We start from the raw sequence: 26,894 nt of genomic DNA, 5'->3' as shown, positions 1-26,894 counted from the left end.
AACGCTTTCAGTAGACTGAGTATAGCAGCCATGGAAATTGCTCCAACTCACGACATTCACAACAGTGGAACAACAGCTGCATGAGGCGCGCGGTGTCTTTAAGGTAATCCGGGCATTTTCTTATGGTCTGTGCTGAATGACATCATTGATATTGTCAATGGTGTAACTGAGACGAGAGATAGAGGAATAGCTGGATTTCTGAGTTTACACCAAAATAGCTGTCATTCGCAGTGCAGACTAGACCAGAGTATACCGCGGGACGCTTACATCGAGATCAGGATCAGGAGGGCGGTGAGGAATGGTTCGTCAAGCGCCGCGGCCGTCTTTCGCTGTCCATGGTGCTGTTTGAATGACAACGTCCTGATCAGCACCTCGGTGGAAGGAAGGCAGCAGTCCCTGAAGAGCTTGATCAAAAACGGTGAGCAACGGAGGGGAGGAAAGGCACGGGTCCATTGGTAAATAAGGGGTAATTGTGTTTGTCTGTTTGGGGTTTGTACAGGGACCCAAACAAGCAAATCAGAATCCGAAGGTAGGGACATAGGGTTTTTCTCGACCGAGAAGGTTTTCCCAAGCCAAGGGTGCGGCTTTGTGCAAATATTGACAATAAACACTGAACGTGAATTCGAATGTGTCTAATATAGGCCTAATTATATTGATTAGACTTTTGGATTGGTTTAATCTAGCTTCCCAGCTCTGTCGACTGGATGATTTACTATTTTAGATCTGCAGCAAATGACGTGGCCCCTGGCATCTTGCTATGGAGCAGCGCTACAACCTTGCAACAAGAATAGGGCTCAATTTTGTAATAGGCTTATAGGGTAGGCTACTTACCTAACACTAACTTGAGCTGTTTCGTATATGCATTCATTAACAAGAGTTTGACCTTAACTGAGACGGGTTTACAGTGTAAAATGATCATGGTAAGATTGCATGTAGTTCCTATCATCTATCATTACCTTGCTTCAAAATGTTCTATCGCTGTTGGGATTTATCCCATCTCATCCACCACCATTATGTACGACTGTAGAATATATATTTTTGAATAGAATAGAATTATATAATATATAACTTTATGAGTTCATCTTTAATAATCTGTTTAGTGTTCGTCTGTTACACATTCTATTTTGCTCTGCTCCCAACCTTTACAGACAAGACACCAGCAGGGCATCCTGAGTGCACTGCCCTTACAGAGCATGACTATAAATGCAAATTAAACATATTTACAATCAGTCTGTCTTTCCTATGTATTTCAACACTATCACAGCCATTTTCCATAGTAAACCTCTTTCTGTATTGTGATGGGAAAAGCATGCACATGGCTAGCTGGAAGAAAATGTGTTTCACTTAATTTAATTTTGAACTCTGAAATGATGAGGTTATGCTAATTATTTGTGTATGTGCTGGTTTCCTTTGAAGTGAGATGGAGTGTGTGAGATGCCAGCTGGTTCAAAGTGCTGGATTTATTAAGTCAGATTCACACTGAGTTTTCTCCTGCACATGCCCTCTCAGAGACGCATAGTACACAGCTTTTTCAAATCCATAGCTAAATCATCCAACTTTCTTATAAGAAGTTAAAAAACTATTTTTGTAAATCAACATTTTAACCACACTATTTTCCACTCCCATTCCAATTATTTTGGCTTAAATAATGTTTTCTTCTTTCTCCATCCCTGACTTCATTTTGTCTTCTCTTGTCCCGTTTCTTATTTTGTAACCAATTCTCCCTTTTGTAACATCTTATTTGAGTTGGATCCCCATGAGATTGAGATGGAACTGGGTTGCGTCACAACGTCCTTCAGCTATATCATCTACAGTTTGATTGATGACAGGGGGCAGCAGGTAGCCTAACAGTTAAGAGCGTTAGGCCAGTAACCGAAACGTCGCTGGGTGATAAATATGTCGATGTGCCCTTGAGCACGGCACTTAACCCTAATTGCTCCTGTAAGTCACTCTGGATAAGAATGACTAAAATGTATGTCCTCCCGTATGTTTGCTCCTTCAGTGAGTTGGGAAGACCAGCAGGAACCATGGAACTGAGAGTGGGGAACAAGTACCGCCTCGGCAGGAAGATAGGGAGCGGCTCTTTTGGAGACATTTACCTGGGTAAGACCTTCGTTTTAATGCAGCTCTACTTATTCTCACAAACCTCTAAATAAACATATTCCAGAGTAGACTGCCTTCCATACTAACTTTAAAGGGATACTTCAGGATTTTGTCTACTTTTATCTACTTCTTCACAGTCAGATGAACTTGTGGATACAATTTTTATGTATCTGCGTGCAGTTTGAAGGAAGTTGCTAACTAGTGTTAACTGCTAGTCATTGCGCTAACGCTAGTTAGCATTCGGCTGCGAAACTACCTATAACTTCTTTCTTACTAGAAGTTAGAGGTAGATAAAGGGTTTCATTGCCAAAATCCCAAAGTATCCTTTTAAATTCTGTCCGAACACATTTCATCATTGAACACATCAAAGCTGGCCATAAAAAGAAAAGACTGTCAGAGTAGACCATGGTGATTGCATCATCAAAAAGGTGGTCATGGTATGTGTCCCTTCCTGTGTCTCTGTCAGGCATTAACATCGCCACGGGTGAGGAGGTGGCCATTAAGCTGGAATGTGTGAAGACCAAACACCCACAACTCCACATCGAGAGCAAGTTCTACAAGATGATGCAGGGAGGAGGTGAGAGAGGAGTAGGACAAGAGGGTGTGGTCAGGGGTGGGGGTAGTGGGCGACTATGTTGGGAAACCCTAACCTGAAACCTGAAGTTTTGCATGGGTTTTCCAAGCTAATGCCTAGGCTTTAGCTTAGAAGGCTTACTCTGGACCTGGGTTCGAACCCCAGTAAGTGACACTAGCTTATAAATCACACTCTCCCTTCCCTTCCCTATAGTGGGCATCCCATCCATAAAGTGGTGTGGAGCAGAGGGAGACTACAACGTGATGGTGATGGAGCTGCTAGGCCCCAGTCTGGAGGATCTGTTCAACTTCTGCTCCCGCAAGTTCAGCCTCAAGACTGTCCTGCTGCTGGCTGACCAGATGGTACAGGACGCCGCCTCCTCCTCCTCCTCCAAAACCTCTGTTAATCTTTTTATCATATCATATGCTTCTCTATATGCTTTATTGTGATTGCATTTTCAAAGAATACACCTTGATTATATATAACGTTATTGGCTTTAACCAAGAACTGGAACTGATAATGACAGTCAACCATTCCCTCTCTCCTTTCCCCCTCTTCCTCCACTCCCTTTCTCCTCTCCAGATCAGCCGAATTGAGTACATCCACTCTAAGAACTTCATCCACAGAGATGTGAAGCCTGATAACTTCCTGATGGGCCTGGGCAAGAAGGGCAACCTGGTGTACATCATTGACTTTGGCCTGGCCAAGAAGTACCGTGACGCCCGCACACACCAGCACATCCCCTACCGCGAGAACAAGAACCTGACCGGCACGGCACGCTATGCATCCATCAACACACATCTGGGGATAGGTACAGTACTAATTGTAATATTAACAGTGTGTGTTCACGTATGTTTGACCCTTCATCGGCTGTGTGTGTGTAGTGAGAGAGTCGATAGATTTTACGTGATTGCGTCGGTATTGATCAGGGGTTGATTCACAGAACTACTGCAGTAGGAGTATTGACCCTTCTCCATCTCCTCTCTCTTCCTCCCTCCCTCACTCCCCTCTTCTCTCCTTTCCTTTACTCTATGCTCCTGTTTTCTCCTTTCCTTTACTCTATGCTCCTGTTCTCTCCTTTCCTTTACTCTATACTCCTCTTCTCTCATTTCCTTTACTCTATGCTCCTCTTCTCTCATGTCCATTACTCTATGCTCCTCTTCTCTCATTTCCTTTACTCTATACTCCTCTTCTCTCCTTTCCTTTACTCTATGCTCCTGTTCTCTCCTTTCCTTTACTATATGCTCCTGTTCTCTCCTTTCCTTTACTCTATGCTCCTGTTCTCTCCTTTCCTTTACTCTATGCTCCTGTTCTCTCCTTTCCTTTACTCTATGCTCCTGTTTTCTCCTTTCCTTTACTCTATGCTCCTCTTCTCTCATTTCCTTTACTCTATACTCCTCTTTTCTCATTTCCTTTACTCTATGTTCCTGTTCTCTCCTTTCCTTTACTCTATGCTCCTGTTTTCTCCTTTCCTTTACTCTATGCTCCTCTTCTCTCATTTCCTTTACTCTATACTCCTCTTTTCTCATTTCCTTTACTCTATGCTCCTGTTCTCTCCTTTCCTTTACTCTATGCTCCTGTTTTCTCCTTTCCTTTACTCTATGCTCCTCTTCTCTCATTTCCTTTACTCTATACTCCTCTTTTCTCATTTCCTTTACTCTATGCTCCTGTTCTCTCCTTTCCTTTACTCTATGCTCCTGTTCTCTCCTTTCCTTTACTCTATGCTCCTGTTCTCTCATTTCCTTTACTCTATACTCCTCTTCTCTCATTTCCTTTACTCTATGCTCCTGTTCTCTCCTCTGTCTCCTCTTAAAGGTATACACGTTATTGTTTTGTTTTATGTGTCTAAATAAGATCAGTATAGTGTCTCCTCTCTCCATGTCTCCTCTCTCCCCCCACAACCCCCCACTCTTCTCCCCCTCCCTCTCTCTACAGAGCAGTCTCGTCGTGATGACCTGGAGTCTCTGGGTTACGTCCTGATGTACTTCAACCTGGGCTCTCTGCCCTGGCAGGGCCTCAAGGCCGCCACCAAGAGGCAGAAGTACGAACGCATCAGTGAGAAGAAGATGTCCACCCCCATCGAGGTGCTCTGCAAGGGATACCCATGTAAGTAGCTAAAGTCTGTTTCTTTATCCTGGGTTTACAACACTAACTATGAGTGTGTTTGTGTTAGTGTTGTTAGAAACTCACTTCAAGTAGTCTTTCAACACCTAGCTAAATTAATGTGCATTTGACCCAAGTTTTTGGTGACACTTTGGTTACCCTCTGTCACCCACTCTATCCACAGCTGAGTCTCTCTGTCACCCACTTTATCCACAGCTGAGTTTCTCTGTCACCCACTCTATCCACAGCGGAGTCTTTCTGTCGCCCACTCTATCCATAGATGAGTCTCTCTGTCACCCACTCTATCCATAGCTGAGTCTTTCTGTCGCACAATCTATCCACAGCTGAGTTCTCCACCTACCTGAACTTCTGTCGCTCTCTGCGGTTCGATGATAAGCCGGACTACTCGTACCTGAGACAGCTGTTCAGAAACCTGTTCCACAGACAGGGCTTCTCCTACGACTACGTCTTTGACTGGAACATGCTCAAGTTTGTGAGTACTGCATCCCGATTAACCATTATTATTACACTATAAATAATTTATTAACAATATATCTATTTGTGTAATACCTTATTTATCATTACATTTTCATTTTAAATGCAATTATACATTAGTGAATTACATGTGTATTATAAATGTATAATATATGACGTTTACATAGTTGATTATAGAAACATAGTTCCCTATGAGTTTATTTTGAATCCCTGGCACCTTCCTAACCTGCACATACATCTTTCTGCTTCAGGGGGCCAGCAGGACAGCCGAGGATGGGGAGAGGGAGAGGGAAAGGGAGAGGAGAGAGGGAAAAGAGGGGGATGAGAGGATCGGCGGAGGACCTAGGGTACCTCGTGCCCTACCCCCGGGCGGCAACCTCCTGGGCGGCGTAGACAGGATCAGAAATGGCCCCAATGCAGCAGCCTCTAACCCTGCTTCCAGAGGAGTCGCACAGTCAGGTGAGTCATGAGGCAGACAGTAGTTGAAAAGAAGGTCTGCATTCTTAGAATGAAAGTGAAATATCAAACAAAATCTTTATTCCATTTGGACTAAAACAAATCTAAGAGTCCGGACCTTCTCTTTTTCTACTACTGACTATTTCAGATCTATGCACCAACTACTTAGGAGTCTACTAGGGCGTAAGGTTTTTACTTACTTCATTAGGTCTACAGGATATTACTGCATAAACACGAGGGAGGGTGTGTAAACTAAACCATTTGCTCAATTCATGACTCCAGTTTGTAGCCCTCTAGTCTCTTAAAGAATCTGTTGTGTTTGGACTTGGCTGAGGAAACTTTGAGGAAAGTCCAAGGTGTGCAAGCATTTGTTCCAGCCCAGCACTAGATTCCATTTGAACAATAATGTGTGTGCGTGTGTGTGTGTAGGGAACCGGTCCCCACAAGCCGTGTCCCGTGCGGAGCGAGAGAGAAAGGTGGCCATGAGGCTCCACCGTGGCGCCCCCGCCAACATCTCCTCCTCTGACCTCACTGCACAGATGGGCCAATCACGCATTGCCACATCACAGGTAATTTACCTACCATTGTATCTCTCTCTCTATTTTGCTCTCTCTTTCTGCTATCGTGAACCCCACTGCTCCCCCACTCTTCCTCTTCTGAAAGGGATTGAAGTTTGTCTGCCTGTGTATGTGAATGTATAATATGTCTGTTGAATGCACAGCACCTTATACTAAGCCTATGCTTTCTGTTAACCCCCTCTCCTCTTCACCAGGTCAGTGTGCCATTTGAACACCTGGGGAAGTGAGCTGCTCCTCTCTGGCCCTCTGGACTGGCAGGTAAGGACACATCAGAGGGACAACACTATGTGAACTATGGACCAACCCTAACCTGTAACATCAATGCATGATTTACTCATGTTAGTGAGTTGCATGCACAGATCTCAAGTTCAAATTTGGCCCTAAGTATGTTTATGCTTTCTTGAATTACATTTTTTGCAAATGTGTGTAAAAAGTGAAGTAAATATATTAATATTTTTTTTACAGCCATGGCATTGTATCAAATACCTACTCAAGTACTTTTGAAATTGTTGGATAAAAAAGAAAGGAGTGGGTCAACAACACTGAAGAGGGATGAAAGATGGAAGAAAAAAAGGAGAGGAACGAAGGATTGAAAGAAAGTGTGAGAAGTGAACGCCTGTCCACTATGACTGTAGTTAACTGGAAGAAATTGTGAAAAGATGAAAGATTGACAACTTAAAGACACTCTCATGGTCTAGCCTTGCTTCCCGGGCTTGTAAGACCTTTGCCTCGGGCTGGTGAATGAGACTTCTGTACTACTGTCCTGGTTCACTTTCATTACGCCGGCTATATGATCAGTGGGACCATACACGTCTCTCAGAAGCTCAATGCGCAAAAAAACATGCACATGTCAGTGCAAAACGGACAAGCTCTGATTGTTCTAGCTGTTTTCACCGCTGAGGTGGTTGTATGGGCTCATGTGTAGCTTAAAAAACACACCGTCGAAACCGTTTGTCTCACATTGAATGTCTAATTTATGACAGCTGCATTTACTGCTAATGGTGTATGTTTATAATCAACAACAACAAGAACAAAATCAGAGGTTTCCTGTGGTCAAGTAAAAAGGATTTATTCACTAGTAGGCAAGACGATCTCGGTTGAGAGGAATTGGGTGCAAATGAAAGAAAGAGAGATAGGAAGAGATGTGGTAAAACGTTGTTCAGGAATGGGAAAAGATGAATGTGAATGAATGTGAAAGTGTTTGCTTCAGAGTTGCTTAGAGAAGTGGAAGTGTTTGCATCAGAATTGCTTAGAGAAGTGGGGTTGCATATAGTCAGTGTATGTCAATGTCTTATTGTCTTACTGTTTGTTTTTCGTGCTTTTGGTTTTAGCAAGCCAAGGACCGACCAAGAGTCAAAGGAGGAAGGGGATGGTAGGAGACTTAGAGAGATGGACTGTCACCCATTTTCTCTTCACGTCTTCGCTGTTTAGGAATTCCAGGATAAGAATAATTATGAGTAGATTTTAACCTAGCGTTAAATGAGGACATTTTGGTTTTACAACACTTACTGTTAAGATTATTGACACATTTCCATTGAGGTTTCACTCCCCTCTGCGGTGTACAGTGAGGAGAACAAGTATTTGATACACTGACGATTTTGCAGGTTTTCCTACTTACGAAGCATGTAGAGGTTTGTAATTTTTATCATAGGTACACTTCAACTGTGAGAGACGGAATCTAAAACAAAAATCCAGAAAATCTAATTGTATGATTTTTAAGTAATTCATTTGCATTTTATTGCATGACATAAGTATTTGATACATCCGAAAAGCAGAACTTAATATTTGGTACAGAAACCTTTGTTTGCAATTACAGAGATCATACGTTTCCTGTAGTTCTTGACCAGGTTTGCACACACTGCAGCAGGGATTTTGGCCCACTCCTCCATACAGACCTTCTCCAGATCCTTCAGGTTTAGGGGTTGTCGCTGGGCAATACAGACTTTCAGCTCCCTCCAAAGATTTTCTATTGGGTTCAGGTCTGGAGACTGGCTAGGCCACTCCAGGACCTTGAGATGCTTCTTACGGAGCCACTCCTTAGTTGCCCTGGCTGTGTGTTTCGGGTCGTTGTCATGCTGGAAGACCCAGCCACGACCCATCTTCAATGCTCTTACTGAGGGAAGGAGGTTGTTGGCCAAGATCTCGCGATACATGGCCCCATCCATCCTCCCCTCAATACGGTGCAGTCGTCCTGTCCCCTTTGCAGAAAAGCATCCCCAAAGAATGATGTTTCCACCTCCATGCTTCACGGTTGGGATGGTGTTCTTGGGGTTGTACTCATCCTTCTTCTTCCTCCAAACACGGCGAGTGGAGTTTAGACCAAAAAGCTCTATTTTTGTCTCATCAGACCACATGACCTTCTCCCATTCCTCCTCTGGATCATCCAGATGGTCATTGGCAAACTTCAGACGGGCCTGGTCATGCGCTGGCTTGAGCAGGGGGACCTTGCGTGCGCTGCAGGATTTTAATCCATGACGGCGTAGTGTGTTACTAATGGTTTTCTTTGAGACTGTGGTCCCAGCTCTCTTCAGGTCATTGACCAGGTCCTGCCGTGTAGTTCTGGGCTGATCCCTCACCTTCCTCATGATCATTTATGCCCCACGTGGTGAGATCTTCCATGGAGCCCCAGACCGAGGGTGATTGACCGTCATCTTGAACTTCTTCCATTTTCTAATAATTGCGCCAACAGTTGTTTCCTTCTCACCAAGCTGCTTGCCTATTGTCCTGTAGCCCATCCCAGCCTTGTGCAGGTCTACAATTTTATCCCTGATGTCCTTACACAGCTCTCTGGTCTTGGCCATTGTGGAGAGGTTGGAGTCTGTTTGATTGAGTGTGTGGACAGGTGTCTTTTATACAGGTAACGAGTTCAAACAGGTGCAGTTAATACAGGTAATGAGTGGAGAACAGGAGGGCTTCTAAAAGAAAAACTAACAGGTCTGTGAGAGCCGGAATTCTTACTGGTTGGTAGGTGATCAAATACTTATGTCATGCAATAAAATGCTAATTAATTACTTAAAAATTATACAATGTGATTTTCTGGATTTTTGTTTTAGATTCTGTCTCTCACAGTTGAAGTGTACCTATGATAAAAATTACAGACCTCTACATGCTTTGTAAGTAGGAAAACCTGCAAAATCGGCAGTGTATCAAATACTTGTTCTCCCAACTGTATATGAACACAGTATTGTATTACATTTGTCAACAACAAAGAGCTAAAAATGCCCCTTCAAATGATGGTGGACCATATAATAAAGGACCATTACTTCTTATCATTAAGTGGAGGATATTAGTTATTTACTCAATTGATCGTTATTTGTTCTGGTGTTTTTGTCAACTAGTAAGTCAAGGCAAGACACTAACCTCTCATGCCAGGCTTCGCAAAAGGGAAAATAATGTTGAACAATACCTGCGCTCTTGGTTATTATGATAATAAGAAAACAAGCCGTATTATCCTGCCGATGCGAGGAGGAGCATGGGAGAACTGAAGAGGTTGGATTTCAAAGTTATATGCTCAATAACTTTTTAAAATTATTTTTTTATCTCTTTAAATATGTTTTTGTGTAAAGCAAAAATGTGCTAGGTTGTTTGAAGATGTCAATGTAGTAACAGAGATTTATTGCCCTGCAGGAGGGCTTGGTTAGGTGCAAAGGGAGTCAAATGTAAGGTAGGCCTACACCTGCATGAGCAGGCAGATAATAATAAAGATGGAATATATGGTTGTGTGGGTGCACTGATATCTTGTACATTTCTTTACCATGCTTAGATTTTATTACAACAATATTGTGTATAATAATAATAATAATTGTATTGTCCCTTTCCATAAAGCTGTCTTGTTGCATCTCAAACTCAACAGCACAGCATCACCACATATAGTGCATAAATACATAGATACATACAACGATGTAAATTACGTGCAATAATGCAACAAAAAACGACAGATGTGGATACAGTTTACGGAATAGGCCTACGCTAGTTCATACTGTTTTGATTCATGGGAGGGGGGCTATATTTTATGAGTCAATAAAGATATGCACAACTTATAATATTGTCTGTTGTGTGTGTGTGTGTGTGTGGATAATTTATTTTAGAAGTAATTTTGATAGTTCTTAGATACATTTTCAATTCTTACCTTCGCTGTTAGGATGGAAAATAATGTCAAACTAAACTGACCTTAAATGCGATTCGACTCAAATTAGATGTAGACATGCGCATGCGCATTGCAACAAATCACAACTAGAGAGAAAGAAGCAAAACGAGAGATTTCGCTCGCCAAAATTGTCCAATATAAACCCAAAGCTTTTCTATGGGTTTATTCTGGACCTACAGTAAACGTGTCGCCTGCCTTCGAGCCTTTTGGACAACGACTCCCATTGTTAGGGTGGAGACATGAGCATCTCGTCATTATAAACTCATCTTTGTCACGACCCATCCACTTCCTGGTGCTCGGTGTTCATTGGCTGTGATTGGTGGAAACAGGGCTACATATCATTCGAGAGAACCTACGGAGAGTACCGAACGGAGTTGATCGAATGTAGCTAATCCTAGAAGATAGGGTCTGTTACAAACGCCGAGGTAGGCAAAAGGAGAGAAAGGAATGACGGAGTTTATAGAGCAGGACAAAACTGATATTTTACCTGTATTGTTCATAACGGAATGAAGAAAGGACCAAGGCACACTAAAATTAGATTAAAACGTTAAAAACTGAGATTTAAAAAAACGGATTTAACTCTTGGTTAGAATTGAAAGATTTCCATTCGAGCAGGACTGGAAAATAAACATGGATGTCGAAGTAACGATCGCAGTTTTGTGGAATTAAATACATTTTTCTCTTGTTTCTTGCTTTAAAACTGCACCCGCCGACTAAAGTTTGTTCAGAAACCATCAATTGATGAAAGGTAAAATTATTTTACTTGCCCGTTTGAATGCAAATAAATCCGATTAAAGTTATGTCTAAAATAACAATCGTTTCTAGTTGTCTACCCTTTGAAATATAATTAGCATAAACGTATGTTTCAGTTTTTAAAAAAATCCATTCTTCAGACAGACGTCATCTTGATTCAAGTTTACATATCGACAATCAACTGCAAAGGTGAGAGTGACGGTCTATATACAGTATGCGCCTGTTTACCACCCTGTCATTCATACATTGTGTCGAGTTCTGCTTACATTAGTGGCTACTATGTTTCTCTACTGCAAACAATGTTTCTCTGCCAGTTGTTTTGCCAAATTTGCTTGAATGGTTGCTGCTGTTTGCTGGTAATCACTCGATCTTCCTAATCTCATATTTCATCGTTTTACCTTTTTAAAAAAAATGTTATTTACCTGACAAGTAATTGAAGTTAGTGGCATTTGTTATGGATTTTGTATTGAAAGCATTTACACTTTTTTGATGGTTTTTAATATTATTACCTCCCTCACAAACCCCAACACACACATATTCCAGTCATGTGTCTCTCTCCCTGTCTGTCCTACTGTCTGCCGTTGATGCATTCAACCCAGCCCTATTCTACATGTTCATTTGCTGATTCTCTGCAAACCAATACAAATTCCCCCATCACACACAGAGAGAAACATGCACATTCATAGACATTAATGTGACTCAAGCTCCAACGCCCACACAGTCAGAGACACAAGTCACATAATCAATGTAATTGGATTAATTTAATTTCATTAGTGTAGTGAGACCCAGGATTACACCTGTGTTTGCATGCCTGTGTGTGTGGAAACAACATAATACTGCCTCAAGTCTGTCATGCTGCTGTTAATGTGACTTGCTATGTGGTTTGGCAGGTCAGTTTAGACATGTCTTTTTATATGCTGTCCACTGTTGCTGTCTCTGATTTTGCTTGAGAAAGGTTTTATGAGTCACAGCGGGCTATTTTTAGTCTCACTGTGTGTGTTATTGTGTGTGGCCTTTGAAGTGGACAGTATTTCTTATTATTTCTATGTCAATGACAGCAACAACTGGCATTGAGGTTATCGCGTGGCAGATACAAACATGCCAGCAGGATATCTGATACTAAATTCTGTTTGAAATAGGGATTCATAATGACTAAATAGAAATGTTTACAGATGCCATTTTTGGCTTTTCCTTGTGTTTGGTCCCTCTTCCATAGAAAAATACTGTAGTTAACCAAACTGTACAACTCTATGCACAAGAACAACTTTAAAAAATGTCAGATTTTTTTTAGAAAAACAAATTTACTTCAAGAACAGTGCAGATGCAAAGTTTGGTAACAGAATGACAGTTTGCTCAGTTTGTGCCGTCATTCTGTTACCAGACTCTGTGTCTGCACTGATCTTCAAGTAAGTGTTTTTGGAGAGAGAAATAAATCTGTGGAAATTATTCAAAGTAGGCCTTGTGCATAGAGTTGTATTGTTTGTTTACTTTGATGCTTTTTGTACGTCAATGATTGCAGTCTCAGCAGCACTCTTTTATCGTGGAATTGCCCATACAATACATGCTTTCAGATCAACCTGTTTAACCCAAAACTGTCAATAGAAACTCAATTATTTTAGGCAGGAGGGAATGCCCTGTCTATCAGTAGCTGTGCATGGTTAAAATCACCTGGGAAACCAATCACTATTCCAGCACCATTTCAACATGATCAAATCACCTCTGCTTAATCCAATATAGTCACAACTAAAAGATACACAAAAACTATTTAGTCTAATCAACGTAAGCTAAATACAGTTGAAGTCGGAAGTTTACATACACCTTAGCCAAATACATTTAAACTCAGTTTTTCACAATTCCTGACATTTAATCCTAGTAAAAATGTAGGATCACCACTTTATTTTAAGAATGTGAAATGTCAGAATAATAGTAGAGTGTGATTTATTTCTGCTTTTATTTATTTCATTACATTCTCAGAGGGTCAGAAGTTTACATACACTCAATTAGTATTTGGTAGCATTGCCTTTAAATTGTTTAACTTGGGTCAAATGTTTCAGGTAGCCTTCCACAAGCTTCCCGCAATAAGTTGGGTGAATTTTGGCCCATTTCTCCTGACAGAGCTGGTGTAACTGAGTCAGGTTTGTAGGCCTCCTTGCTCGCACACGCTTTTTCAGTTCTGCCCACAAATTTTCTATGGGATTGAGGTCAGGGCTTTGTGATGCCCACTCCAATACCTTGACTTTGTTGTCCTTAAGCCATTTTGCAACAACTTCGGAAGTATGCTTGGGGTCTTTGTCCATTTGGAAGACCCATTTGCGACCAGGGTTTAACTTCCTGACTGATGTCTTGAGATGTTGCTTCAATATATCCACATAATTTTCTTTCCTCATGATGCCATCTATTTTGTCAAGTGCACCAGTCCCTCCTGCAGCAAAGCACCCCCACAACATGATGCTGCCACCCCCGTGCTTCACGGTTGGGATGGTGTGTTTCGGCTTGCAAGCCTCCCCCTTTTTCCTCCAAACATAACGATGGTCATTATGGCCAAACAGTTCTATTTTTGTTTCATCAGACCAGAGCACATTTCTCCAAAAAGTACGATCTTTGTCCCCATGTGCAGTTGCAAACCGTAGTCTGTTTTTTTATGGCGGTTTCAGAGCAGTGGCTTCTTCCTTGCTGAGCGGCCTTTCAGGTTATGTCGATATAGGACTCATTTTACTGTGGATATATACTTTTGTACCTGTTTTCTCCAGCATCTTCACAAGGTCCTTTTGCTGTTGTTCTGGGATTGATTTGCATTTTCGTACCGAAATACATTAATCTCTAGGAGACAGAACACGTCTCCTTCCTGAGCGGTAGAACGGCTGCGTGGTCCCATGGTGTTTATACTTGCGTACTATTGTTTGTACAGATGAACATGGTACCTTCAGGCGTTGGGAAATTGCTCCCAAGGATGAACCAGACTTGTGGAGGTCTACATTTTTGTTTCTGAGGTCTTGGCTGATTTCTTTTGATTTTCCCATGATGTCAAGCAAAGAGGCACTGAGTTGAAGGTGGGCCTTGAAATACATCCACAGGTACACCTCCAATTGACTCGAATTCTGTCAATTAGCCTATCAGAAGCTTCTAAAGCCATGACATCGTTTTCTGGAATTTCTGGAAGCTGTTTAAAGGCACAGTCAACTTAGTGTATGTAAACTTCTGACCCACTGGAATTGTGATACTGTGAATTATAAGTGAAATTATCTGTCTGTAAACAATTGTTGGAAAAATGACTTGTGTCATGCACAAAGTAAATGTCCTAACCAACTTGCCAAAACTCATAGTTTGTTAACAAGAAATTTGTGGAGTGGTAAAAAACTAGTTTTAATGAACCTAAGTGTATGTAAACTTCCGACTTCAAATGTATGTGGTTGTTCATGGTTCTGATTTCTCTCTCTGTGTGTGTGTGCGCGTTCATGCAAGTAGAAAAACATGTTGACTCACCCTACTTGTAGAGAAACGCCAATGCCATCCTCTTTTTCATGTTGACGAAACGGTTTATCACTGTCATATAGTACACACTGTATGACAGTGTTGTCCTAGGCTACCTGGCTAAAATGCTTGCAAGCTAGCTTAACTTGCATTCATGGGCAACGTTAGCTAGTTAACATTAGCCTTCTTCATTTATCTACATATTGAACTTCCATCCTCTCACAACAATGTATGAAATAGTTGGATTAGAATTGCCGTTATAATCATTGGTCAGTATGGAGAATTAAGTAAAACCCCAAGTCCAAATTCCTATCTCCATCCATGGCTAATTTAGGAAAGGGCCAATTTTAGGCTAGCTAGCCACCGGAGGACAACAACACAACGAGATGCAACAATTTAAGTTTTTCTGTCAATGACGTATGCTCCTAATGGGATTTGATAGGAGTGACGCCAAATCCAAGCTGGCTTCCCTTGACACTTTCTTTTTTTTTGTGCACCAGGACCATTTACAGTTGAGCTCGCTCAGTTTAGCTCAACGCTGATTGGCAAAACATTTTATACTTTTTTTGTCAAGGGAGGTCAGATGCTTGCTGGCTTCCCTTGCTTTCAATGGTACCGGCGGCAACATTGTCATACTCGTTTGGACCAGATCGCATCAGATAGATGGCCTACATGTAGAGAGACAGAGGGGCACTGTTTCACTTTCACTTGCTTGGATGCTTTGTCCTGTGAGAAACATTCAGCCTCTTGCAAATTGAAGGAAAATTATTAAACAGAGAGACAAAATAATGTATTCTTAATTTTTTTTGGGGGGGGTCAATATTTTTGGGAAGCCTGGCTTTCCTTGGCATCCATGAACACATGCCACTGCTGTCTATACAGTTAGTAGCCTAGGAGGGGGAAACATTGGTTTGACTATCAGAGATTATACAGTTATCTCCCCCTCTGGAATCTATTGATTCCCTCAGACTCTATTCAGTAAACAGTACAACACACCTGACTCATTGTCTCTGCTCTTCCTTTATCAGATGCTCTCATCAACATAAATTACATTATCGATAGCTGTGGTTGATGGTTACAGTATCTCCAATAATGCTCTGCTTTCCACATGTATTACTGGAAAGTATCAGACTGAATGTCTGCACTGTTTATGCATGGTATCATTAATGTGGACATAAAGGACATGTTTTCTCTCTGTACCCTTTTCTCCAGATGAGTCGTCTGTGGAGGCGTGACGTGCCCCTGTCTGAACGGCTAGGACTAGGTGTTGGGGTTGGAGAGGAATACCCCCTGGGTGGGGCCCCTGGTCCCCCTCCCACCATGGACTCCCCGGGCCCCAACATCTCCTGGTTCCCTGAGACCCCCCTGCTGACTCTGGACCAGCCCACCTTCCTGATGACCCCCGCTGCCCAGGCCGTGTCGGGCTTCTTCGTCTGGACTGCCCTGCTCTTCACCTGTCACCAGGTATTAAAATACACATCCCCACATCTCAAAACACACTCAATCCACTAAAACCAAACACCATTTAGAGTTTCTATTGAAACTCCAAATGGTATGCCAAGGCTCGGGGGTCTAGGTGTTGTCTTCCCCTGTAGGCCCTACAGTGTGGGGAGCTTATTTAACAAGAGGTTCCACCTGGGTTGATGCTGGAGGAATAGATGCATCTGTTCAGTCAGAGAGCATATGTTCCCTAGCAACAACACACAATCCCTGTTTGTTTAACTGAAAAACTCAACACACAACTGCACCCACCTTATGAAAGGTAATCCCTGTCCTACTCTCTGAAATGAGAATTTCTGGTGGCTTCTTTGTTTGGGTAGAGAAAAGGGGGCTAAACTGAAAAGATGCCAAGGATAGTGTGTAGACCATATAATTAGGAATTTGAATGCTAGAATGAACATGAACCTTTTTATGACGGTCCAAAGATCAGCCATGATGGTCAGGGAGTTGGTCAACCATAGTTTGCCAGTGTTGTGATAAGATATTGTGTAAAAGAATGAATGTGAAGAATGTATCTGCGCTGTATGTCTGTTAGCTAGCCAGACCGTTTTAGAGGAATGATTCCATCATTTTTTTTAATGAACTGCAAACAATCCTGTCAATCCACAGCCATAGCCTAGCTCAAAAAAGTATTGACATTGTATCATATAATAGCACTCACAGTAATAGCACTCACAGCTTTCCAAGAAAACAACATCTGAGACATTTATGGTCTGTTTACATATATTTTAGATGCTATTTATACAGAAAATATGTATAAAACCTGTATTTATAATTTTACACTTAGTGTAAAAAACATTAGGGACACCTTCCTAATATTGAGTTGCACACCCTTTTGCCCTCAGAACAACCTCAATTCGTCAGGTCATGGACTCTACAAGGTGTTGAAAGCGTTCCACAGGGATGCTGGCCCATGTTGACTCCAATGCTTCCCACATGTGTATCAGTTGGCTGGATGTCCTTTGGGTGGTGGACCATTCTTGATACACACGGGAAACTGTTGAGCGTGAAAAACCCAGCAGCGTTGCAGTTCTTGACACACTCAAACCGGTGCGCCTGGCAACTACTACCATAATCCGTTCAGAGGCACTTAAATATTTTGTCTTGCCCATTCACCCTCTGAATGGCACACATATACAATCAATGTCTCAATTGTCTTAAGGCTTAAAACGCCTTCTTTAACCTGTCTCCTCCCCTTCATCTAGACTGTGGATTTAACAAGTGAAATTCATAAGGGATCATAGCTTTCACCTGGATTCACCTGTCATGGAAAGAACAGGTGTTTCAAATGTTTTGTACACTCAGTGTATGACAGTATTTTAGGTTGAATATAATTCCATTACACAGTTTCAGATGCATCACGTACTTTAGTTTTCCTGCATAAGTAAAAGCAGGAAATGCATCACCTATGCCACTACTGTCATAGATTCCAATTAGACTCATTTTGGATTTCTCCCTGACCAAGATGGCTGCCATTTTGCCCCATTTTGGAACGTTGGAGGGTTTATGACCTAGTCCCTCTAATTGAATAGGATCTCTATGGTGAAGGCATCACTGTGTTCTTCTGTGAATTCCCACTGCTCTCACTCTCATTCCTGTCTCCCTCAGAGGCAGGATGTTAATTAGTAACAGGTTTAGAAAGTATGCAATGCTGCTTTTGTGTCTTGTAAAATGGGACAATAGAAATTGATGTAAACATTAAACTCTATCCCTCTCTATTTGTTTCATCCCCACTCTCCTCTCTCTCTCTCTCATATATGATCTCCTGTCCACCCATCTTTGTTTCTATCTCACCCTCTCAGATCTACATGCACCTGCGGTACTACAGTTCTCCTAATGAGCAGAGACACATCGTGCGGATTCTCTTCATCGTGCCCATCTATGCTTTTGACTCCTGGCTCAGCCTCCTCTTCTTCACTAACGAGGAGTACTACGTCTACTTTGACACCGTCCGGGACTGCTACGAAGGTAAGAGACTACACATGAGTTGAACAGAAATGAATGGCTTTACCATGCCGATCAGCTTTGTTGTGATACTTCCTCACCCAGTGAGCCAAACTGGTTGAAAAGATGTCTTTTCAACCAGTTTTGCTCCCTTCAACCAGTTTTGCTCCCTGAGCCCAAAGGCTGTCTTTGGGCTCCAATGTCCACACATGTGGATTAGATAAACAGCCACAAGGGCGTGTGTGTGTGTGTCTGTGTGTGCGAGCGTGTTGTTTACCAGTGTGTGGGAGTCATGGTGCGGCCCCATGGACAGGTGGCTAACCGCTGATCTGCCTCTGTGCTGTCTCTTGTTGTTCTGGGGCCTGCCCAGATTTCTGGGTAGGAAGAACCTGTTGCATAGCAACCGTGTTCACTGCACACGGCAGCCCTAATAATGAGGTCTCAACCAAACATGCTGGTACACACACAGAGAACAGAAGACAGAGTCAGCTGTTTATCTGGTATGGCTTATGGAATATTCCTAGTCACAAGGGATACATACAATGGTGAATATCACACATTTTATATAGGCCTAATGTACTTGTAAAATACCTTTTAACTTCTAGATACTGGTACTCTGTTATCTATGAATTTAGTCTGGCAGTCTGTGTGGGCTAGTGTGTGTGATGTGGTGTCACCCCAGGTCGGTTCTGTTCCTTAATGTCTATGGTTCTGTCTGTATGTGCATGTGTTAGTACAGCTGTGCTGCGGAGACAAACAGAGAGAGTGAGGGTGATGATGAGAGTGAGAAAGCGGGTGAGAGACAGGGTGCGAGTGATGGAGAGAGATGACAGAATAGCTGATGCCAGTGCTTCTGCTGCAGAGAAGAAGGTGTGTTTGGCAAATGGGCTCTCACAGCAGCTCTGTTCCCCTGGGTGTACAGGCTAAATATAGAGCTGTACACTGTAACACACACTCCCACACATTCTCATGCAAGTACCATCACTCACTACACAGTCACACACACCCTCACTTAACGTTACAAGTCACCAACATACACTCTGGCACATACCCTCCCATATGTTATACACCAACACATTCGCTTATTGGTTCAATACACACACGACACACACTCTCACAGAACTGCTGAGCAGGGAATGAGAACTTTAGAATCCCCCTTCAGGGGTTAATAGACAGTATAATGGTGTATAGCGTATTAGTCATACAGTGAGTGCCTCAGGGTTGGGCCTTTCCTCATCTCAGTTATACTAGTCACATTGATGCAATACAGACAGACACATACAGCAGCAGTCAAACGTTTGGACACACCTACTCATTCCAGGGTTTTTCTTTATTTTTACTATATTCTACATTGTAGAATAATAGTAAAGACAACAAAACTATGAAATAACACATATGAAATCAAAGGTTTAAACAAATCGAAATATATTTTATATTTGAGATTCCTCGAAGTAGCCACCCTTTGCCTTGATGACAGCTTTGCACTCTCTTGGCATTCTCTCAACCAGCTTCATGAGGTAGTCATCTGGAATGCATTTCGATTAACAGGTGTGCCTTGTTAAAAGTTAATTTACAGTATTTCTTTCCATCTTAATGCGTTTGAGCCAATCAGTTGTGTTGTGACAAGGTAGGGGTGGTATACAGAAGATAGCCCTATTTGGTAAAAGACCAAGTCCATATTATGGCAAGAACAGCTCAAATAAGCAAAGAGAAACGACGGTCCATCATTACTTGAAGACATGAAGTTCATTCAATACTGAACATTTCAAGAACTTTGAAAGTTTCTTCAAGTAAAGTCTCAAAAACCATCAAGTGCTATGATGAAACTGGCTCTCATGAAGACAGCCACAGGAAAGGAAGACCCAGAGTTACCTCTGCTGCAGAGGATAAGTTCATTAGAGTTACCAGCCTCAGAAATTGCGGCCCAAATAAATGCTTCACAAAGTTCAAGTAACAGACACATCTCAACATCAACTGTTCAGAGGAGACTGCGTGAATCAGGCCTTCATGGTCGCATTGCTGCAAAGAAACCACTTCTAAAGGACCGCAATAAGAAGAAGAGACTTGCTTGGGCCAAGAAACACGAGCAATGGACATTAGACCGGTGGAAATCTGTCCTTTGGTCTGATGAGTCCAAATGAGAGATTTTTGGTTCCGACCGCCATGTCTTTGTGAGACGCAGAGTAGGTGAACGGATGATCTCCGCATTTGTGGTTCCCAGCGTGAAGCATGGAGGAGGAGGTGTGGGGGTGCTTTGTTGGTGACATATTGAGAATTCAAGGCACACTTAACCAGCATGGCTACCACAGCATTCTGCAGTGATACGCCATCCCTTCTGGTTTGGGCTTAGTGGGACATCATTTGTTTTTCAACAGGACAATGACCCAACACACCTCCAGGCTGTGTAAGGGCTATTTGACCAAGAAGGAGAGCGATGGAGTGCTGCATCAGATGACCTGGCCTCCACAATCATCCAACCTCAACCCAATTGAGATGGTTTGGGATGAGTTTGACCGCAGAGTGAAGGAAAAGCAGCCAACAAGTGCTCAGCATATGTGGGAACTCCTTCAAGGCTGTTGGAAAAGCATTCCAGGTGACGCTGGTTAAGAGAATACCAAGAATGTGCAAAGCTGTCAAGGCAAAGGGTGGCTACTTTGAAGAATCTCAAATATAAAATATATTTTGATTTAACACTTTTTTTGGTTACTACATGATTCCATAGGTGTTATTTTATAGTTTTGATGTCATCACTATTATTATACAATGTAGAAAATAGTACAAATAAAGAAAGACCCTGGAATAATGAGTAGGTGTGTCCAAACTTTTGACTGGTACTGTAGGTCACAGACATGCTATTGGATGCATACTGTAGGATGTCTTTCATTGGTCCGGTCGAAGGTGAGAATTAAGCACGTCCATATGTGTTTACTTTTATTGTTGTTCCTTAAGAATAAAGCGAGTTGGTGTGCGTGCGTCCGAATACACTGTGCGACTATACAGTTTCATAGAGCCCCTGGTGTAGTGAGAGTTGGTAATCCCTTCCTGCTTTATTGACCTGACACAGCCCATCAGTCACACTGCAGACACACACACACACTACGTAGAACAGAACGTGCACATCCGGAACACAGACTGCAAAGTCACTGCCACCTGCTCCAGTATGACTGGTCTACAGACATGACATGTATCACTCCCCAAGGAGAGCAGACACTGCTTCTCAGTCACTGGTTATATCATATGGATGGGTCAATGCCATTGCTAGTAGTGCTGGCAGGCCACTCAGATGATTTATAGCTCAGTGGATCTGTGCAGTATGCACAGGGATCCTATAAGCTTTAGTATCTTGATTATACTGAACAAAAATATAAACGCAACATGTAAAGTGTTGGTCCCATGTTTCATGAGCTGAAATAAAAGATCCCAGAAATTTCCCATACGCACAAAAAGCTTATTTCTCTCAAATTTTGCAGACCAATGTGGTTACATCCCTGTTAGTGAGCATTTTTCCTTTTCCATGACAATCCATCCACCTGACAGGTGTGGCATATCAAGAAGCCGATTTAAACAGTATGATTATTACACAGGTGCTGGGGACTATAAAAGGCCACTTTAAAAATGTGCAGTTGTCACACAACACAATACAACAGATGTCTCAAGTTGAGGGAGCGTGCAATTGGCGTGCTGACTGTAGGAATGTCCACCAGAGCTGTTGCCAGAAAATGTCATGTTAATTTCTCTATCATAAGCCACGTCCAACTGGCCTCACGCCCCGGCGCAGTCATGTGAAATCCATAGATTAGGGCCTAATGAATTTATTTTAATTGACTGATTTCCTTGTATGATCTGTAACTCAGTGAAATTGTTGTGTTTTTTATCATTTTTTGTTTAGTGTAATTCCATGAGTGTGTGGTCTGGTCCGATCAACCAGTTAGAAAAACACATCTCCTGTGGGAAGGAAGTAGAGGGCTCCCTTGGGTCTGTGACATAACTCAGCACAGGAAGTCAACGAGTGGCTGGGTGGTCTGGTGTTTGCCTTTTTTTCCATTGCCTTTGATATGACAGCCATTGGCTTATCTTGTCTCTTGGGGTAATGGAAGAGTACTGGGTTTTACATCTTTTTCCATGTCCATATTAGGAGGTTAATATACTGTACACGATATTTAGATGTAAAACATATGTCTGAGGAGTTGACTTCTTAAATGGTCCTTTATTGACAGTGTGTGTGTCTCTCCTGTGCAGCGTTTGTCATCTATAACTTCCTGAGCCTGTGTTATGAGTACCTGGGAGGAGAGAGCGCCATCATGGCTGAGATCAGAGGAAAACCTATCGAGTGAGTCTCTTCTTCCACTCTGTTGTTTGTGTGTGTGTAGTCTATTTGTGTGTAGTCTACGTGTGTGTTCAAGATTCTCATTAACTGATGTATTTAATAAGCGTTTTCCTGCGTCCCCAGGTCCAGTTGTATGTACGGTACGTGCTGTCTCTGGGGAAGGAGTTACTCCATTGGGTTCCTGCGGTTCTGTAAGCAGGCCACGCTACAGTTCTGTGTGATCAAACCCCTCATGGCCGTGGTCACAGTCATCCTGCAGGCCTTTGGAAAGTACCGTGATGGAGACTTCAAGTACGACACTGCTTCTTGTTATGCAATCGTTGAATATCTCATACAAAAAATGTTAAGATACATACATCTATTTTTTTATTAAAAGACTGATTACCAAAAAGATGCTGTGCTTCTGTGTAGATGGTTGCAAATCCAGTGATACAGATTTGTCCTAATGTTGGTTTACTCTCAAATCTAATCAACAGTCTTGTCCCTGTCTGTCCCCTTAGTGTGAACAGTGGGTACCTGTATGTGTCCATCGTCTACAACATCTCAGTCAGCCTGTCTCTCTACGCCCTCTTCCTCTTCTATTTCTCCACCCGGGACCTGCTCAGCCCCTACAGACCCTTGCTCAAATTCTTCATGGTCAAATCTGTCATCTTCCTCTCCTTCTGGCAGGGTGAGAAGCACAAGTACAAATAAACACACACATACACTAAACATCTAAATACAGATTGACATTTTTAGGTCATTGAAGCACTGTAGGCAATTGAATATGAGTAATGTCATTCATATCATATTACATGCCAAGTCAATATCATTATTCTTTAGTACTGTAGTCATTCTCCACATATCTGTTTATTTACCATCAGGCATGTTGCTGGCCATCCTAGAGAAGTGTGGGGCAATCCCCAAAATCAACTCACCCGAGGTGTCAGTGGGAGAGGGAACGGTTGCCGCCGGTTACCAGAACTTCATCGTCTGCATCGAGATGTTCTTTGCCTCCCTGGCCCTGCGTCATGCCTTCACATACAAGGTCTACATGGACAAGAGGCTGGACTCACTCTCTCAGGGTAAGGAGACTGAGTTTTAGCTGTATTATATACTGTGGTGACCATTTATTAATTTATTTCATTTAACCTTTATTTAACTGGACCTACTTGACATTGGTCCAGCTCATGGTACTCATGGTATAGTATCTTTGCAGAACTTCTCTAGATAATATGATCACGTCTTCTCTTTTCACTGACTCACACTCCCTTTCCCTCTATTCCCTTGTCAACATACATTTCCCACTTTCTCCTCCTCCTCGCCATACCCCTGTACTTCCTATGTTGTGGCACTTTTTCAAATCTTTATTTCCCTTCATCTCCTCCCATTCATCTTTGGTTTTGGAATACCTCCTTTTCCTCGTTCTTTTTAAAAACTCCCTCCTTGGTTCATTGGTCATCCCTCTTTGTATTCTCTGGGTCATTTTGTCTGTCTTATTCTTCCTTCCATATCCTTGCCCCTTTGTCTTTCTCTTTCCCCATGCTGCGTTATCAAGGCCCAGTTCCTATATATGGAGAGTATGGTAGGTCTACCACTGATTGTTTCTTCACCATCTTTATGGTTCTTTCTACTTTTTACAATCCTATGTTCAATGTTGTGCTCCTTTTGTCTTACTTTGAAGGAAATGTTGCTTTCTGTGAAATCAGTGGTTGTTATTGTTGCTGTTTTTACGTTCACTGTAGCAAGCTTACAAAAGTGATTTTCCACTGTGTTTAGGTTTTACATTGTTCACAATTACTACACAACTCTTACTTTACCTTTTAATTTTTTTATTTTTATTTATTGTCCTTTCCTCCACCCCCCTTTTCCCAGGTCGCTGTGCCCCCATGAAGAGCATCTCCAGCAGCCTGAAGGAGACGATGAACCCTGGAGACATGGTCCAGGATGCTATCCATAACTTCTCCCCGGCCTACCAGCAGTACACCCAGCAGTCCACCCTGGAACAGGGTCACTCTGCCCCGCCTGTGTCCCGCACACATAGCACCGTCAGCACCCGCGACAATGAGAAGACTCTGCTGCTCAGCTCGGACGATGAGTTCTAAGTTAACACACAAACACACACCAATCCCAGCCAATCACCTCTTTACTGACTGTTGCGGTAAGGTACTACCCCCTGGTCTTCCTCATGTAGTACATGTCTTATGGAGGATTGGCAGGGGATGTAAGGTGTGTTAGGGGTTGGTACGTCAATACAGGACCATGTGACTTAGCCTGGTCCATTTTAATATGCTCTACTACACACATACTATTTGCACAAATTCAGGACTATACAGGAACTATTGATAGAGCACACACTTAGTGGGAACATGCTGAGGTACATTTTGGTTGAAACCATTGTCTAGAATTTTTTTTTAATAGAATTTGAGGATTTTCTGAGACAGAATTGTAGACTTATTAGAGATTGTATTTGTGGTTTGGATAAAATGGATTGTATGGTTAAAAAGTGTGTGTGCTTACTAGCTAACATCCCCTGAAGAAGACAGCCCATACCAGATTGATATTAGAGTACTCTAGCAATGGGTGGCATTTGATTTGGCCTATTGGTTTTTAGTTTTAAGATCAGGCCATTCTCAGATCTCTGTGGTGACCATGTTTACAGTTGGTTTTAAATGGACGGTGTGGGGGGGTGGTTTAGGGCAGAAGCAGCTCTGTGGACTGGAGAATGGTGGTGTTGTCATTGATTCACTAGGGACAGGGGATGGATAGGGGATGTGAGGGGAGGGCAGGGATAGTGGTTGGTTGGACAGCACTTGATTAGATTACAGATGAAGAGAGACCTGCTCCAGTGTGTAGCATACAGGCAGGGTGAGGGCAATCGAGCCACGTGGTAGTCTGGATTATACTGTTGTAATTGGGGCATTATTCGTATGGTGAGGATTAGGCCAGGCTCTAATCCAGCGAGGCACATTCTGCCACCCGACCTCTCCTGGCCTCTAATGTATGTTAGGAAAAATGCCTTTAGTGATATCTGTGCGATTAGAGTACGTAGACACCGCAGGAATATAGGTAAACGCTATTTTTAAATACTTACAATTCCAGTTAGACAATCTCAGGCAAAAAAAGTGTAACTGGATGCAAAAAAACAACAAGATTCAGCTTTGTAATGAAGTGTGGGTCAATTTTAGAATCACTTTTATTGTCTTATAGACGTTTCCATTACACAGAATTGGACGTTAAGTGCTTACAGAGAAAAGGTATTGCGTTATACATAGTTTAGCTTTGAGGTTATTGTAGTGAGTCATACGGACAGGCTGCCATTATACAGTAAAGTCATGTTGAGTCACTGCTGCTCCATGCTCAGTCCTGCCACCAGAGAGCAGCAGGGAGTCTATATTATATTTGGTCAATTTACAGACACACACACCCTTATCTATCAAACACAGACCGATCATGGTCACATTATGCTTGTAGCCTACACATTCTGTCTGCTAGAGAAAGGAATGCTTTATCTTAGTGGAGTGGAGTCCCAGCCTCAGTCTATGCTGACCCCTCCCTCAACTTCTACTGTGTGTGAGAGAGCTAGGCCCTATACATGTAGGCAAGCCATTGTCCAGAGAGGCTATTAACTATTCGGGGTGTCAATATTTCCCATTAAAGTATAGTCAGAATGTCTGCTTTATTTATATTGTTGAGGCCAGTATGTACCGTGTTATGGAACTATACTTATTATGGTTTGTCTACTGTAGCATTCTGTTGAATCCTTTGCCATGTTGAATAAATTACGAGGGTTTGGCCTCATCCCCAAACATTTCCAGTTTCTGGTACAAAGAGAAAGTCACCACAAGACCATTTCATTCTCCAGTTCTTCTTTTTCTGATATCTTTCTTCTCTCTCTGCGCTCTCTTTATCTAGGCCTAGGGTGTATTTTGAGATGTATAAGACTATTGCTAGCCATAAGATGATGTACATACAGTTTGAAATGATATACTGGAGAAATATTTAGTGATGTTGATGTAATAATGATGTAAAACTCTGATTTAAAAAGGCTTAGTTTTGTACTGTCGCTCCATAAACCATTTAAATCTTTTATTTTGATGACTGCTTTGTCTTGTCTAGTTCTTTTGTATTTTGTCAAAGCTGCTGATATGCTCCTATTTTTAGTCTAAATGAAATTTGAACAAAATAAAGATATTTAGATTTGTCTTAAATTAGTCTTGTCATATTATTCTATTTCATATTAAATGTAGGCTTTTTAGAACCTGGTTGTCTTTTAGATGTCATGATTATCTTATAAATATAGCTCCAAATCACACGTGTCAAAGGGTAGGATATCTCTCATGGGAAGATTTACTCATGTCTGCAAAGTTTTGCATGTTTGCTATTCTTCTCTTTTTTGCAAGTACATTTTACATAAAAGTTTACTGTACAGCACATATTGCTTATTTTAACCTCCCTACTCAT

At 42.1% G+C, this 26,894-nt stretch overlaps 2 protein-coding genes across 7 annotated transcripts; both read left to right on the top strand.

Annotated features, from left to right (window-relative positions):
* The first annotated feature begins 286 nt into the window (after positions 1-286).
* On the top strand, positions 287-6,980 carry LOC139580144 (casein kinase I-like). Its single transcript, XM_071408673.1, has 11 exons — positions 287-418; positions 2,003-2,103; positions 2,570-2,680; positions 2,891-3,039; positions 3,260-3,488; positions 4,613-4,783; positions 5,125-5,273; positions 5,527-5,734; positions 6,161-6,300; positions 6,504-6,567; positions 6,775-6,980. Exons 2-10 carry the CDS (start codon positions 2,028-2,030, stop codon positions 6,534-6,536), a joined length of 1,266 nt encoding a protein of 421 aa, XP_071264774.1. The 5' UTR covers positions 287-418; positions 2,003-2,027; the 3' UTR covers positions 6,537-6,567; positions 6,775-6,980.
* Positions 6,981-10,814: 3,834 nt separating this feature from the next.
* LOC139580138 (transmembrane protein 184B-like) lies at positions 10,815-26,531 on the top strand. 6 transcript variants are annotated; one of them, XM_071408659.1, is made up of 10 exons: positions 10,869-11,204; positions 11,326-11,398; positions 15,893-16,144; positions 17,983-18,148; positions 22,364-22,454; positions 22,575-22,742; positions 22,952-23,121; positions 23,315-23,515; positions 23,989-24,015; positions 24,306-24,681. In XM_071408659.1, exons 3-10 carry the CDS (start codon positions 15,893-15,895, stop codon positions 24,533-24,535), a joined length of 1,305 nt encoding a protein of 434 aa, XP_071264760.1. In that variant the 5' UTR covers positions 10,869-11,204; positions 11,326-11,398; the 3' UTR covers positions 24,536-24,681. The 6 variants fall into 6 exon arrangements, with proteins under 6 accessions (XP_071264763.1, XP_071264765.1, XP_071264760.1 ...); XM_071408660.1 differs by having other exon boundaries at positions 11,065-11,204; positions 11,350-11,398; XM_071408662.1 differs by lacking the exon at positions 11,326-11,398 and having other exon boundaries at positions 10,815-10,881.
* Positions 26,532-26,894: the final 363 nt, after the last annotated feature.

The sequence above is a fragment of the Salvelinus alpinus genome, chromosome 7 (assembly GCF_045679555.1).
Source record: "Salvelinus alpinus chromosome 7, SLU_Salpinus.1, whole genome shotgun sequence".
Classification (NCBI taxonomy): Eukaryota; Metazoa; Chordata; class Actinopteri; order Salmoniformes; family Salmonidae; genus Salvelinus; species Salvelinus alpinus.
Note: the sequence above shows the minus strand (reverse complement) of the source record. Positions and strands in the feature narration are given on the sequence as shown.